Raw genomic sequence first — 16,203 nt, 5'->3', positions numbered from 1 at the left:
CACACGGCCCTCAGAGGCTGCCATGTGGAGCTCCAGGTCTCGGGGCTGGGGAAGAGCCAAGGGGCATGAGTTTGTACTCATCTGGAATACTCAGGACACACAGGCATCCCTGCCTCCCTCCTGTGCCACCTGCCTGAAGTTGAGCTGATGCTTTTAAGCTCTGTTTCCCCAAGGCCCTTCTGGTGTAAGGTGGCCAGTGATCTGTCCTCAGGTGCACCCTCTCCTGGCCCATCCCCACGGGATTCCCTCACAACATTCCACTCCCCTCCCTGTACTGACCCCGGGCTCTGCACAGCCGTGGAGTCCAGGGCCCTGAACCTGGACTAGCAGTCCTCACAGGTGGTGGCAGGGTCACAGCTGGCCAAACCAAACATAGCCAGTCACTGCCAGTTGCTGCTGGCTACTGCTGGTCATGGCCAGACACTGCTGGTCAAAGCCTGTCACAGCCAGTTAAGGCTGGTCATGGCCAGACACCAACAGTCAGGGACAGTTAAAGCTGGTCATAAGTGGTAATGGTCAGACACCACTGGTCACAGCCAGATACCGTTGGCCAAAGGGTGGTCACAGCCAGTCAAGGCTGGTCAAAGCCAGTCACAGCCAGTTGATGCTGGTTAATACTGGTCATGGCTGGACACTGCCAGTAAAGGCTGGTTAATGCTGGCCACAGCTGGCTGCCACTGGTAACAGGTGGACACTGTGGTCAAAGCTTCAGTGGGGCCCTGGCAGGCACTGCCAGTGAAGGCCAGTCACAATCGGCCAAAGCCAGTCAAGGCTGGTGAACTCTGGTAACAGCCAGACACCACCAGCCACCATGGCTGGGTGCCTCCTGATGGTCAGGACCTCTGCAGAAACGTCCCTACCTCGCAAACAGCCGTGCAGTGAGACCTTGCTTTGCCTTGGGTGTTTAGAACCAAAATAAACTGGAAGTACGCAGGGGCACCAAGAGCACTAAGAAGAAGTTAAAAAGATGAATGTTCTCAAGAATGTACGAGAAAAATTAGTATTTAAAAACTTTTTGTTTGTTTGTTTGAGACAAGGTCTCCCTCTGGAGACTCCCAGGCTGGAGTGCAGTGGCATGATCTTGGCTCACTGCAACCTCCGCCTCCTGGACTCAAGTGATCCTCCTCCCTCAGCCTCCCAAGTAGCTGGGACTACCAGCACGTGCCACCAACACACCGGACTAATTTTTCTATTTTTTGTAGGGAAGGGGTCTCACCATTTTTCACAGGTTGGTCTCGAACTCCTGAGCTCAAGCAATCCACCCACTTCAGCCCCTCAAAGTGCTGGGATTACAGGCATGAGCCACCATGTCCGACTAAAAACTTAATTTTTATGACTTTTTTGTTTTGTTTTGTTTTGAGACGGAGTCTTGCTGTGTCACCCAGGCTGGAGTGCAGTGGCGTGATCTCGGCTCACTGCAATTTCTGCCTCCTGGGTTCAAGCAATTCTCCTGCCTCAGCCTCCTGAGTAGCTGGGATTACAGGCGTGCACCACCACGCCTAGCTAAGTTTTGTATTTTTAGTAGAAATGGGGTTTCACCATGGTGGCCAGGCTGGTCTCGAACTCCTGACCTCGTGATCCGCCCGCCTTGGGCCTCCCAAAGTGCTGAGATTACAGGCATGAGCCACTGCGCCCAGCCAACTTCTTTGTTAAACAGCAAAATCTTATGGTAAAAGATAACTATTTTGTGTCTGTGTGAGTGGTGACTCATGCTTTTTTCTTTTTTTTTGAAACAGAGTCTCGCTCTGTCGCCAGGCTGCAGTGCAGTGGCGCGATCTCAGCTCACTGCAACCTGTGCCTCTGGGTTGAAGCGATTCTCCTGCCTCAACCTCCCAAGTAGCTGGGACTACAGGCATGTGCCACCACAGCCAGCTAATTTTTGTATTTTTAGTATAGATGGGGTTTCACCATGTTGGCCAGGTGGTCTCGATCTCTTGACCTCGTGATCCACCCTCCTCGGCCTCCCAAAGTGCTGGGATTGTAGGTGTGAGCCACCGTGCCTGGCAGGTGACCTATACTTTTAAAAGTTTAGGCCCACAGTTGGCTGAGACTCACACCTGTGTGCACCCTGGCCAAGGCTGGGACTTGACTGGTAGTAACCTGCCATGACCAGCCTCGAAAGGCCAAGGGCACAGCCACGTGGGGCGGCTCCTGAACACGTGCAGAGCAGAGGAGCATGGAGTGGGACTGAATGTAGATGCCGGAAGAGCTGAGGAGCTGGGGAAGCTGCTGCTGCTGCTTCCCACGACTTTTTTTTTTTTTTTTTTTGAGACGGAGTCTTGCTCTGTCGCCCAGACTGGAGTACAGTTGTGTGATCTTGGCTCACTGCAACTTCTGCCTCCTGGGTTCAAGCGATTCTCCTGCCTCAGCCTCCAGAGTAGCTGGGACTACAGGTGCATGCCACCATGCCCGGCTAATTTTTTTGTATATTTAGTAGAGACGAGGTTTCACTGTGTTAGCCTGACGGTCTCGATCTCCTGACCTCGTGATCTGCCCGCCTTGGCCTCCCAAAGTGTTGGGATTACAAGCGTGAGCCATTGCGCCTGGCATTTTGTTTTTTTTTTTCTTGAAATAGAGTCTCACTCTGTCACCCATCCTGGAGTGCAGTAATGCAATCTCAGCTCACTGTAGCCTCTGCCTCCTGGGTTCAAGTGATTCTCCTGCCACAGCCTCCCAAGTAGTTGGGATTACAGGTGCCTACCACCACGCCCAGCTGATTTTTATATTTTTAGTAGAGACAGGGTTTCACCATATTGGCCAGGTGGGTCTCAAATTCATGACCTCAAGTGATCCGCCCACCTCTGCCTCCCAAAGTGCTGGGATTACAAGCGTAAGCCACTGCGCCTGGCCTGATTTTTTAAATTACTATTAATATTTTATTTATTGATTTACTGAGACAGGGTTTTGCTCCATCACCCAGGCTGGAGTGCAGTGGCGGGAACACAACTCCCTGTAGCCTCAACCTCCCAGGCTCAAGTGATTCTCCCACCTCGGTCTTTCGAGTAGCTGGGACCACAGGTACATAACATGATGCCTGGCTAATTTTTTTGATTTTTAGTTGAGATGGCATCTTGCTATGCTTCTTTTTTTTTTTTTTTTTTGAGACTGAGTCTCGCTCTGTCGCCCAGGCTGGAATGCAGTGGCGCAATCTCGGCTCACTGCAAGCTCCACCTCCCGGGTTCACGCCATTCTCCTGCCTCAGCCTCTCCGAGTAGCTGGGACTACAGGCGCCTGCCACCACGCCCGGCTAATTTTTTGTATTTTTAGTAGAGACGAGGTTTCACCGTGGTCTCGATCTCCTGACCTCGTGATCCGCCCGCCTTGGCCTCCCAAAGTGCTGGGATTACAAGCGTGAGCAACCCCGCCCAGCCAACTATGCTTCTTAAACTCCTGGCCTCAAGTGATCCTCCTGCCTCGGCCTCCCAAAATGCCAGGATTACAAGCATGAGCCTCCATGCCTGGCCCTTCCCACATTTTTAAAAGCACTTAATTTCCTGCATTCAATCCTTTCTGCCATGAGTACATTCGGCACTTCTTTGACACAGGACACCAATTTATACACTAACATCAAGTGTTAGTGTATAAACTGAGCTCAGGCAAACAGAGGCACTTGATAAATGTTTGTTGAAGGAATGAATGTGTGTAAGAAGGAGTTGATAAGAAGGAGTTCCATCTGGGGAATGAAATGAAAGCAGGGCCTGAGGAATGTGGCCCGGGCGGTGCCCCCAGCCCTGCCCCCAGCCCCGGTCACTCACAGGGGTGCTTGTGCTGTCCTTCCGCCGCTCTGGGATCTCTGCCTTGTTGGGGTTGTGGGCGCTGCTGACCATGGGGCTGGAGGGGGGCAGCCCTCGACTCCCGCTCCCCGCGGCGCTGCAGCTCGCCTTCCGGCCTGGCAGCCGCTCCTCCTTCAGCTCCGCCTCCCCCGTGCTCGTCGGGCTGCGTTTGGGGTGCAGGGGTGCAGGGGATGGGCCACCTGGGGGAGGGGGCACCGTTTAGAGCTGGCATCACCACGGAAACCCAGAACTGACTCTGGGGGATCGTTGGAACCTGAGAATTCCTCATGTAGGCTGCAATCTCTGTGTGACAGAGATTTGACAATATCTGTCAAAATTACCTCAAGATTACCAACGCACGTATACTGACCTAGAAACTCCAAATCAATGACATCATGCACATACAGGCTATTCATTGCACCTTTTTTTTTTTTTTTTTTTTTTTGAGACAAAGTCTGGCTCTGTTGCCTAAGCTGGAGTGCAGTGGCACGATCTCCGCTCACTGCAACCTCCACCTCCCCGGTTCAGGCAATTCTCCTGCCTCAGCCTCCCAAGTAGCTGGAATTACAAGCGTGTGCCACCCCACCCGGCCTGCACCATTAGACTGGGAACAGCCTAAATGCCCCTTAGTAGGGGAATGACTAGATAAGTCAAGGTATTTCCACAGTGGAAAATTATGCAGCTATAAAAAAGAATAACGAAGCACTTTATGCACCAATACAGAATGATCTTCATGATAGACTGGAAAGTAGAAAAGGCAAGACAAGAGATGAAGAGATGGGTCAACAATGTTCTCATTTGTCTACAAAAGCAAAAAAGTGTGTATCTATATCTACTTGCTTATATATGAATATCTCCAAAGGACTATAACTTGTTTCAAAAGGGGAGAATTTACTTATTGTTTTTATATATCTTTAGTTTCCTTCTCTTTTTTTTTTTATTGAGATAGGATCTCACTCTGTTGCCCAAGCTGAAGTACACTGGTGTGACCTCAGCTCGCTGCAACCTCGGCCTCCTAGGCTCAAGCCCTCCTCCTACTTCAGCCTCCCAAGTAGCTGGGATTACAGGCACACACTACCATGCCCAGCTAATTTTTGTATTTTTTTTTTGTAGAGACAGGATTTCGCCATGTTGTCCAGGCTGGTCTTGGACTCCTGGACTCCAGCAATCCTCCCACCTTGGCCTCCCAAAGTGCTGGGATTACACGCGTGAGCCACCGCCCCCGGCCCCATATTTATCTCTTTACATGTTTGTTTATGAATAAAATCTCTCCAAAGGAATTCACATAAAACCCATAACAGGGCCAGGTGCAGTGGCTCACGCCTGTAATCCCAGCACTTTGGGAGGTCAAGGCGGGCAGATCATGAGGTCAGGAGATCGAGACCAGCCTGGCTAACATGGTGAAACCCCGTCTCTACTAAAAATACAAAAATTAGCTGGGCGTGGTGGCGTGTGCCTGTAATCCCAGCTACTCGGGAGGCTGAGGCAGGAGAATCGCTTGAACCTGGGAGGCAGAGGTTGCAGTGAGCAGAGATCACACCTTTGCACTCCAGCCTGGCAATAGTGTGAGACTCCGTCAAAAAACAAAACAAAAACAAAAACAAAAACAACAAAAAAAACCATAACAGTCGCTGTATTTGAGAAACTGGGAGCTAGGGATATGTGTTGGATGAAGACTTTTTCACTGTCTATCCTTTCCAAACTAACACATTTTCAAGGATGTAACTGTATGAACAATTTCAAAAGCAACACAAAATAATTCTGGTCCCTTCGAACATCTTAGGAATCTACTGTTTTAGAACCCGGGGGTGAAAAGTGATCTCAAACTTGAAAGAGGCAGAAGGTCTGCTTGTTACATCCTCAGGAGCAATACATGCTGAAAAGTCCCAGAACCACAAGCTGAGAGCTCTACAATGACAATGACAGATACCTGGCACCTGCCAGCAATCCCTCTCCCTGAGAATCCCTGGAACTCAGGTCTCAGTGTGGGGAGTTCTGAAGGTTACCATGTTCTAACCATATGATACCAAAGTCACAAGCTCCTTAGGATCTTTCTGAGCACACCCTGTCATTTTACAGGTGGGGAAGACAAGACGCAGGGGCAGGGAATGGTTTGACCTCCAGCAATGGTAGGGGTAGGGCAGAAGCACCACTTTCCATGTGGGGCTCGTGCTGGGTCTCAGCTTCCCTGACACCTCTCTCCTCCCTCACTTCAGTGTGGAGGGGAGGCCAGAGCACAGCCTCTCAGCAGCCACTTTGTGCAATGTGTCCTCCTGTGCCCCCATTACAGCGGACTAATCCCAGCTGGACTCGATATCAGAGCTCCATCCTGATCCTGATGAGTGGACCAAGGAGACTCTAGCTAACACTTGGGCTGGATTTTTTTTTTTTTTTTTTTTTTTTTTTTTTTTAAGACACGGCGGTCTGGCTCTATCACCCAGGCTGGAGTGCAGTGGCACGATCTGGACTCATTGCAACCTCGGCCTCCCAGGCTCAAACCATCCTCCCACCTCAGTCTCTCAAGTAGCTGGGATTACAGGTGCACACCACCATGCCCAGTTAATTGTTTTGTTTTGTTTTTGAGACAGAGTCTCGCTGTTGTTGCCTGGGCTGAAGTGCAATGGCACAATCTCAGCTCACTGCAACCTCCGCTTCCCAGGTTCCAGCAATTCTCCTGCCTCAGCCTCCCAAGTAGCTGAGATTACAGGCGCCCACCACCACACCCAGCTAATTTTGATATTTTTAGTAGAGACAGGGTTTCACCATGTTGGTCAGGCTGGTCTCAAACTGCTGACCTCAGGTGATCCACCCAGCTCGGCCTCCCAAAGTGCTGGGATTACAAGGCAAGAGCCGTGGCGCCTGGCCTAATTTCTGTATTTTTCTGTAGAGATGAGGTTTCATCATGTTGCCCAGGCTGGTGTCGAACTTGAGAGCTCAAGTGATCCACCCAATTCAGCCTCCCGAAGTGCTGGGATTACAGGCGTGAGCCACTGCACTCAGCCCTGGGCTGGATTCTAAAACTGAGATGTAAGAAGTCTAGGAGCGGGCCGGGCGCGGTGGCTCACGCCTGTAATCCCAGCACTTCGGGAGGCCAAAGCAGGTGGATCATGAGGTCAGCAGATCAAGACCATCCTGGCTAACACAGTGAAACCCCATCTCTACTAAAAATACAAAAAATTAGCTGGGCATGGTGGCGGACACCTGTAGTCCCAGCTACTCAGGAGGCTGAGGCAGGAGAATGGCATAAACCTGGGAGGTGGAGCTTGTAGTGAGCCAAGATTGCGCCACTGCACTCCAGCCTGGGCGACACAGCAAGACTTTGTCTCCAAAAAAAAAAAAAAAAAGAAAAGAAAAGAAATCTAGGAGCGGCTGAGCACAGTGGCTCACGCCTGCAATCCCAGCACTTTGGGAGGCCGAGGCGGGTAGATCACCTCAGGTCAGGAGTCCAAGACCAGCCAGGCCAACATGGTGAAACCCTGTCTCTACTAAAAATACAAAATTAGCTAGGCGAGGTGGCCCGCGCTTGTAATCCCAGCTCGGGGGCCTGAGGCAGGAGAATCGGTTGAACCTGGGAGACTGAGGTTTCAGCGAGCCAGCAACGCGCCACTGCACTCCAGCCTGGGCGACAGAGCAAGACTCTGTCTCAAAAAACGAAAAAGTAAGAAATCTAGGAGCTGAGAGATCTAAAAAAAAAATAAGGTCAGATATGTAAGAGAGAGAAAAAAAAGATCAGACAAGCAGACAGCCTAGTACCTGTCCCAGAGTAAGAACTTCACCCCTGTAGACAAGCGGGGCTGGAAAACGAACAGAGATGGAAAACACTCTGGAAGTTCCTCAAACTATTATTAAACACAGGGTTACCAGATGCCTCAGCAATTCCACTCTCAGATATGTAGCCAAGAGAAATGATGGCAAAACACAGCCACACAAAAACATGGATACAAATGTTCACAGCAGCATCATTCACAACAGCCAAAAAGTGGAGGCAATCCACGTGTTCACGAATGGATAAACAAAATGTGGTCTATCTATGCAATGGAATATTACTCGGCAATGAAAAGGAATGAAGTGCTGATATGTGTATCATGGATGAACCTTGAAAACTTTCTGCTAAATGAAAAGAAGCCAGTCACTGAAGGCCACACATCGTGTAATTCCATTTACCTGAAATGTCTAGAATAGCCAAATTCATCGACACAGAAAGTAGATTAGAAGCTGAGGGTGGAAGGGGGACTGGAAGTTGATTTTTTTTTTTTTTTTTTTTTTTTTTTTTTTGAGATGAAGTCTCACTCTTAACGCCCAGGCTAGAGTGCAGTGGCGCAATCTTGGCTCACTGCAACCTCCGCCTCCCAGGTTCAAGCAATTCTCCTGCCTCAGCCTCCTGAGTAGCTAGGGTTACAGACACCTGCCACTACGCCCAGCTAATTTTTATATTTTATAGTGGAGATGGGGTTTCGCCATGCTGCCCAGTGGTCTCGAACTCCTGCACTCAGATGATCTCCCTGCCTCAGCCTCCCAAAGTGCTAGGATTACAGGCATGAGCCACCATGCCCAGCCTGGAAGTTGATTGCTAAAGGTTGTGAATTTTCTTTTTGGGGTAATGAAAATGTTCTGAAATTGGTCCTCATGATAGATGTACAACTCTGTAAATATATTAAAGCCACTGAATTGTGCACTTTTTAATTTATTTTTTGAGATGAGGTCTCGCTCTGTCGCCCAGGCTGGAGTGCAGTGGCGCGCGATCACAGCTCACCACGACCTCGATCTTCTGGGTTCAAGAGGTCTCCCTACCTCAGCCTCCCAAGTAGCTGGGACCACAGGCGTGTACTACCACACCTAATTTTTAATTTTTTTTGGGGGAGGGGGATGGAGTCTCACTCTGTGGCCCAGGCTGGAGTGCAGTGGCGCGATCTCGGCACACTGCAACCTCCACCTCCCAGGTTCAAGCAATTCTCTGCCTCAGCCTCCCGAGTAGCTGGGATTACAGGCGCCCGCCACCACGCCTGGCTTTTTCTGTATTTTTAGTAGAGACAGGGTTTCACCATCTTGGCCAGGCTGGTCTTGAACTCCTGACCTCGTGATCCGCCCGCCTCGGCCTCCTAAAGTGCTGGGATTACAGGAGTGAGCCACCGCGCCTGGCCAATTTTTAATTTTTTTGTAGAGACGGGGTCTTGCTTTGTTGCCTAGGCTGGTCTAAACTCCTGGGCTCAAGCAATCCTCCTGCCCTCAGCCTCCCAAAGTGCTGGGATTACAGGTGTGAGCCACCATGCCCGGCCTGAAATGTGCACGTTGTTTGGTATATGAATTTTAACCTTTTTTTTAGTATATGTGCTGCCGAAGCGAGCACATGAATTTTAACCTTAATAAAGCCGTTAAAAAAAAATAGCAGAGAGGGTTAAAATTTGATAAGTGTGTGGGTGAAGGGACCTCTTGGAAGTTTCCTTGCCTAATGGGTGCTGATGGTGGTGTGTATCCATTTTTTTTTCTTTTTTTAATTTTTTTGAGATGAGGTCTCTCTGTTGCCTAGGCTGGAGTGCAACGGCATGATCTCGGCTCACTGCAACCTCCACCTCCCAGTTTCAAGCAATTCTCCTGCTTCAGCCTCCCGAGTAGCTGGGATTATAGGCACGCACCAACACGCCCAGCTAATTTTGTATTTTTAGTAGAGACAGGGTTTCACCATGTTGGCCAGGCCGGCCTCAAACTCCCAGCCTCAGGTGATCCGCCCACCTCGGCCTCCCAGAGGGATTACAGACGTGAGCCACCGTGCCTGGCCCAGATTTAAACTCAGACTCTCTATTCATTTTCTGCAGCAGATGAGATGTCTGTCAGTTGCAGAATGTGGGGTATAATCAGCTGTCTGCCCAGCCCTCTTCCACTAGGAAGAGCCTCCTTCACTTCAGTGTGGAGGCAAAGCCAGAGGGCAGACTCTCAGCAGCCACTTTGTACAATGTGTCCTCCTGTGCCCCAGTTACAGTGGATTAATTCAAACTGGACTCTGACATCACAGCTTCATCCTGGACCAAAAAGATTCCAGTTACCATTTGGACTGGTCTCTAAGGTAAGAAATCGGGGGCTGGGTGTGGTGGCTTACGCCTGTAATCCCAGCATTTTGGGAGGCTGAGGTGGGCGGATCACGAGGTCAGGAGTACAAGAGCAGCCTGGCCAACACGGTGAAACCCCGTCTCTACTAAAAATACAAAAATTAGCCAGGTGTGGTGGCAGGTGCCTGTAATCCCACCTACTTGGGAGGGTGAGGGAGGAGAACCGCAGTGGCTCACACCTGTAATCCCAGCACTTTGGGAGGCCGAGGGTGGATCTCAAGGTCAGGAGTTCAAGACCAGCTTGGCCAACATGATGAAACCCCGTCTCTACCGAAAATACAAAAATTAGCCAGGCGTTATGGCAGGCGCCTGTAATCCCAGCTACTCGGGAGGCTGAGGCAGAAGAATCGCTTGAACCTGGGCGGCAGAGGTTGCAGTGAGCCGAGATCACACCACTGCACTACAGCCTGGAGGACACAGTGAGACTCCATCTCAAAAAAAAAAAAAAAAAAAAAAATTCGGGGAGCTGGGAGATCAGGAAGAAAGATAGGATGAGGTAAGTAAGAAACAAAGGAAAAACCACACAAGCAGAGAGGAAGCAAGACAGAGAGTGTCTGCTCTGGGTCTGGCTGCTTTTCCGGTTTTAATCCCTTCCTGAGCCTGGCTGTGCATTCCTGCCTCCAAGTTCCATGCAATGCCCTGTGTCTTTATAAGACATTCCTCCCTCTCTGAGGTTAGCTCCAGTGGGTTTCTGTTGCTTGCCAATCAGAGAACCCTGACATAACTCTAAGTCTGGGCCTTGGGGAGGAGGAGGGCGCGTGAGGGCGTGGGGCTGATACTCACAGAAATCGCTATGCCTGCGCTGGCGGTGGTAGGTGGAAGAACTCCGCTGCCCTTTGCTGTGGCTGGTGCCTTTGCTGGAACTTGTTCCATTGGTGGTGTCGCTGGGCGCCCGCACCCGTGCCAGGGCCAGCCCTGGGGCGCCCCGGTCCCCACCCTCCTGCGAGAGGATGACAGATGAGGCTCTTCTGCACCCGAAGTCCCTCCACCCAGGCATCACGCGTTCCCAAGGGCCCCTGGCGCCCCCTGACCTCAGTCTTCCTGCCCAGCAGGAGGTAGGTGGCGGTCACTTCGTTGTACTTCTGGCTGGTCAAGGCCTCTTTGATTTCTTCCCGTGTGTAGCCCATACCCACCATCACCTCTGGGAGGGGGGGATGGAGAGAAGTTTCAGACTCCCAGAAACTTTAACTTCCACCCATTTCTCTTTATTTTTGAGACAGGGTGTCACTCTGTCAGCCAGGCTGGAGTGCAGTAGCACGATCACAACTCACTGCAGCCTCGGCCTCCCCAGGCTCCGCTGATCCTCCCACCTCGGTTTTTGTATTTTTAGTAGAGACAGGGTTTTGCCATGTTGTCCAGGCTGGTCTGAAACTCCTGGGCACAAGCAATCCACCCACCTGGGCCTCCCAAAGTGCTGGGATTACAGGCATGAGCCACCGCACCTGGCCCACTCCCACCCATTTCTGTGTCATTCAGCGGTGTCTGCTCTTTGACCTGTCCAGTACCCATCTTCCCTTCCCAACAGCATGTTGATTTCCTTTGAAAGAACATTCTTTCCACTCAGATCACGTGGATGGCTCCCCTGCTCCAACCCTAAGGCAGGTGGATAACCCAGGTCTGGCTAATTAGTGCGTTCTACACCCAAAGCCACACTGACTGGTTCATTGAAGGCATGTGACCCAGATCTTGCCTCCTGGAGAGCAGCCTGGGAAAAAGCTATCACAGAAAACATTCCCAACAACTGTCTCTGAGCACCTGGATCCAACTGTGCCTGAAGGCTGCCTACTCTATTCATTTTAGTTATGTGGCAGAATAAATTATCACTATTAGGTTAAACCATACAAAATTGGTGGTACTGACAATTTTAAACCAATAAAATGGCAATTTCATATGGTTCAACTTTTTGTTGTGTTCAACCTATTAATATAATTAGGTTGATGCAAAAGTAATTCTGGTTTTTGCCATTTAATGGTAAAAGCCGTAATTATTATTATTTTAGATGGAATTTTGCTCGTCGCCCAGGGTGGAGTACAGTGGCGCAATCTCAACTCACTGTAACCTCTGCCTCCCGGATTCAAGCAATTCTCGTGCCTCAGCCTCCAGAGGAGCTGGGATTACGGGTGCCCGCCACCACACTCGTCTAATTTTTGTATTCTTGGTAGAGACGAGGTTTTATCATGTTGGCCAGGCTGGTCTCGAACTCCTGACCTCAGGTGATCTGTCAGCCTCAGCCTCCCAAAGTGCTGACATTATAGGCGTGAGCCACTGCGCCTGGCCCTTTTTTCTTTTTTTGAGACACGGTCTCACTCTGTTGCCTGGAGTGCAGTGGCATGATCATAGCTCACTGCAGCCTCAAATCGATGGGCTCAAGGGATCCTCCTACCTCAGCTTGCTGAGTAGCTGAGACTACAGGTGCACACCACCACAACTGGCTAATTTTTTATTTTTATTTTTTTGTACAGACAGGGTCTCCCTATGTTGGCCAGGCTGGTCTCCAACTCCTGGGCTCAAGTGATTCTCCTACCTCGACCTCGCAAAGTGCTGGGATTACAGGTATGAGCCACCTCGCCTGGTCTCTTTTTATGTCTTAATATCAAAGCGAACATGGGCCAGGTACAGTGGCTCACACCTGTGATCCCGGCAATTTGGGAAGCTAAGGCAGGCAGATCACCCGAGGTCAGGAGTTTGAGACCAGCATGGCCAACATGGCAAAACCCTGTCTGTACTAAAAATAACAAAAATTAGCAGGGCATGGCAGCAGGCACCTGTGGTCCCAGCTACTTGGGAGGCTGAGGCACAAGAATCTCTTGATTCTGGGAGGCGGAGGTTGCAGTGAGCCGAGATTGCGCCATTGCACTCCATCCTGGGTGACAGGATGGCTCTCCCTGACCCTCACCGATTCTCTTGGTGTCCCCGAAGTCCTCCTCGGGCTCTGTGTATGGCTTCAACTCCTCACCCTCATAGCCGATGTTGATCCATTTGTCTTTCATGATTTGCTGCAGGCATCGGGAGCAGGGAAGGCGGAAGACAGGTGTCAGAAGGAACCCGAAATCATACAGCTTCCCACCTCCCAGGGGCCCCCAGGTGGGGCTACCGGCCCTGCCCCAAACCTCCGAGGACTAACACCCAGAATTGCGGGCTTCCTAAGAGATAGCGCCTCCTGGGCCTCTCTCTCTCCCGCGTCCCCTGCCGGAGCCTCCTGATGCCACCCTCCCTCCTCCGCATCATCTGGGTCCCTGGCACCCTGTAATCATCCTAGGAGCTCATTAGCTAATTACTGGCAAGGCAGGGAGTGGGTGAGCCTGTTGGGGGGGTGGCGTCAGGACAGGCCTGGGAGCTTTTCCCTGGACGGCCTGTCTACCCCCACTCACCAGCAGCAGATCTTCGGTGGGCACGGGAGAGGAAAAGTGTGTCAAGAAGGCTTTTGTGGGTGGGGGCAGGCAGAGTTTAGGGGAGTCAGGAGACGAGAAGGGCCCCCGCTGGCTATGAGGCTGGGCTCACCTCAAGAGTACAGCGTTTAGCTGGGTTCAGCACCAAAAATCTCCGCAGGATGCTCTCACAGTCTGTTGACATGTAGAAAGGGACCCGGTACTTCCCTCTGAGGACTCGCTCCCGCAGCTCCTGCAGGGATAGGGTTACTGGAGGAGGGGGTCTGCCCCACCCCCCACCTATTACACACACACACACACACACACACACACACACACACACACACACACACACACACAATCTGTCCCAGCCCCTTTGATAGAAGTGACAGAAGCTCTGAGTCCCAGCCCTTGACGAGGTAGGCAAAACCCCATTCCTTTCTCCTGACCTCAGTTCCCTGTCATAAAATGGGAACATCATACGGACGCTGCAATTAAAAAAAAAAAAAATTCTTGGCCAGGCGTGGAGGCCAAGATGGGAGGATCGCTTGAGCCCAAGAGTTCAAGAACAGCCTGGGCAACACAGGGAGACCTCATCTCTACAAAAAAATAAAAAATGACCTGAGCATGGTGGTGCACACCTGTAATCCAAACACTTTGGGAGGCCGAGGGAGGAGGATCGCTTGAACCCAGGAGTTCAAGACCAGCCTGAACAACCAGCCTGCCTCTACAAAAAAAAAAAAAAAAATTTAAGCTACATAACTTTTCATTCAGAGGAAAACTTGCAGAGAAAGTTTATTATCTGGCCAGGCACGGTGGCTCACACTTGTAACCCCAGCACTTTGGGAGGCCGAGACAGGCAGATTGCCTGAGGTCAGGAGTTCGAGACCAGCCTGGCTCACATGGTGAAACCCCATCTCCACTAAAAATACAAAAATTAGCTGGGTGTGGTGGTGGCTGCCTGTAGTCCTAGCTACTTGGGAGGCTGAGGCACGAGAATCACTTAAACTCTCAGGAGGTGGAGGTTGCAGTGAGTTGAGATCACACCACTGCACTCCAGCCTGGGTGACAGGGCGAGATTCTGTCTCAAAAAAAAAAAAGGGGAGTTTATTCTTTAAGTCAGGTAAGAGGGAGGTAGGTAAGTGAGTCAGCCACTGGGGCCTCAGTCTCCTTATCTGTGAAAGGGATTACAGGACCCACTTCACACGCTTGCTGCCAGGGTACAAGTGAGTTAACATCTGTAAAAATGTGGCCGGGTGTGGTGGCTCACGCCTGTAATTCCAGCACTTTGGGAGGCTGAGGTGGGCAGATCACCTGAGGTCAGGAGATCGAGACCAGCCTGGCCAACATGGCGAAATCCCATCTCTACTAAAAAATATATATATATACAAAAATTAGCTGGGTGTGGTAGCGGACACCTGCAATCCCAGCTACTCAGGAGGCTGAGGCAGGAGAATCACTTGAACCCAGGAGGCGGAGGTTGCAGGGAGCCCAGATTGCACCACTGCACCCCAGCCTGGGCAGCAGAGCAAGACTCCGTCTCAAAAAAAAAAAAAAAAAAAAAAATCTGTAAAATGCTTACCACATGCCTGGCCCAGAGCCAGAGAGCGGTATGTAAACATGAGATTCACTCAAGGGGGAGGAGTCCCTACTGCCTCTCCTGCCTTCTCGTCTCTCCCCTCCCCCAGCCATGCCTGTTGTCCAAAGAGACTCCTCAAGGCCATTCATGGATTTATCTGCTGGCTTTCTCTTTACGGGCCTTTTATGAGAGGCCCTACCAAAGCTGTGAAAAATAAGATAAATCCATGGCTTGGCAGACCAGGAGGAGCTCTTTCCATCTGAATAAAAAACTGCAATAGGCCAGGCGTGGTGGCTTATGTCTATAATCCCAGCACTTTGGGAGGCCGAGGGGGTAAGATCGCTTGAGCCCGCGAGTTTGAGACCAGCCTGTAGAGACTCTGTCTCTACAACAAATACAAAAATTAGCCAGGTGTGGTGGTACATGCCTGTGGTCCCAGCTACTCGGGTGGCTGAAGCAGGAGGATTGCTTGAGCCCGGGAGGTTGAGGCTGCAGTAAGCTGTGACTGCACCGCTGCACTCCATCCTGGGTGACTGAGATCTTGTCTCAAAAAACAAACAAACAACAGAAAAAAACGAAGGGAGGCAGAAAACAGGTAGGAATGAATTGAGCGTGGGGGGTGAACAGGACTCCTTTGGGACAGAGTCCTCTGCTGTGGCATTCTCCTAAAAGGGCTGAAAGATGCCCATGCCTAGGAGCCTCTGCAGATCATAAAGGGCTATTAATATTTAATTTGGATCACTTTCAGGACACTTACCCTTAGCAGGCAGTGTTCTAAGTGCTTTATGCATACATATTACATCCATTTTCACAATGCCATAAAGCCCGGTTATAGCGCCCACCTTCCAGACGAGGAGGTTGAGGCCTGGAGGGGTTTGGTCACTTGCCCCAGGATTGCACAGCCAGAAAGTGGCAGGGCCTTGGCTCTGGAGCCTGTGCTGTGTGACCACCATGCCACACTGCCTATCACGTGATGGGGGAGAAGAAGCCATCAGGCCACCACTGCCACCTCCAGCACAGCTCCCAAGCATGATGCTGTGGCCAGATGCCAAGCTCCAGCGAAGGGCTTAACATATGCAGACGGGCTGCAAGCAGATGCTTTTTTTTTTTTTTTTTTTTTTTTAAAGAGACAGGCTCTTGTTCTGTCACCGAAGCTGGAGTGCAGTGGTGTGATCATAGTTCGCTGTAGCCTGGAACTCCTGGGCTCAAGCAATTCTCCCACCTCAGCGTCCCAAGTAGCTGGGACTATAGGCATGCACCACAATGCCCGGCTAATTTAAAAAATATTTTTTGTAGAGATGGGGTCTTGAAATGTTGCCCAGGCTGGTGTCAAACTCTTTTTATTTTTTTGAGATGGAGTCTTGCTCTGTTGTCCAGGC

At 50.8% G+C, this 16,203-nt stretch overlaps 1 protein-coding gene across 3 annotated transcripts in view; it reads right to left on the bottom strand.

The window, feature by feature from the left end:
• Nucleotides 1-16,203, bottom strand: part of MARK4 (microtubule affinity regulating kinase 4) — a 53,685-nt gene that overhangs the window by 13,306 nt on the left and 24,176 nt on the right. For all 3 annotated transcript variants that reach the window (XM_030795813.1, XM_030795812.1, XM_030795814.1), the window contains exons 9-13: nucleotides 13,379-13,498; nucleotides 12,774-12,873; nucleotides 10,909-11,018; nucleotides 10,661-10,817; nucleotides 3,756-3,973 (exon numbers count right to left, since the gene is read on the bottom strand). In XM_030795813.1, the coding sequence (XP_030651673.1) occupies nucleotides 3,756-3,973; nucleotides 10,661-10,817; nucleotides 10,909-11,018; nucleotides 12,774-12,873; nucleotides 13,379-13,498 (705 nt within the window). The remainder of the gene's footprint in view (nucleotides 1-3,755; nucleotides 3,974-10,660; nucleotides 10,818-10,908; nucleotides 11,019-12,773; nucleotides 12,874-13,378; nucleotides 13,499-16,203) is intronic.

This window comes from Nomascus leucogenys, chromosome 17 (genome assembly GCF_006542625.1).
Source record: "Nomascus leucogenys isolate Asia chromosome 17, Asia_NLE_v1, whole genome shotgun sequence".
NCBI lineage: Eukaryota > Metazoa > Chordata > Mammalia > Primates > Hylobatidae > Nomascus > Nomascus leucogenys.
The sequence above is the reverse complement of the archived record's forward strand: the minus strand, read 5'-3'. Positions and strand labels throughout refer to the sequence as shown.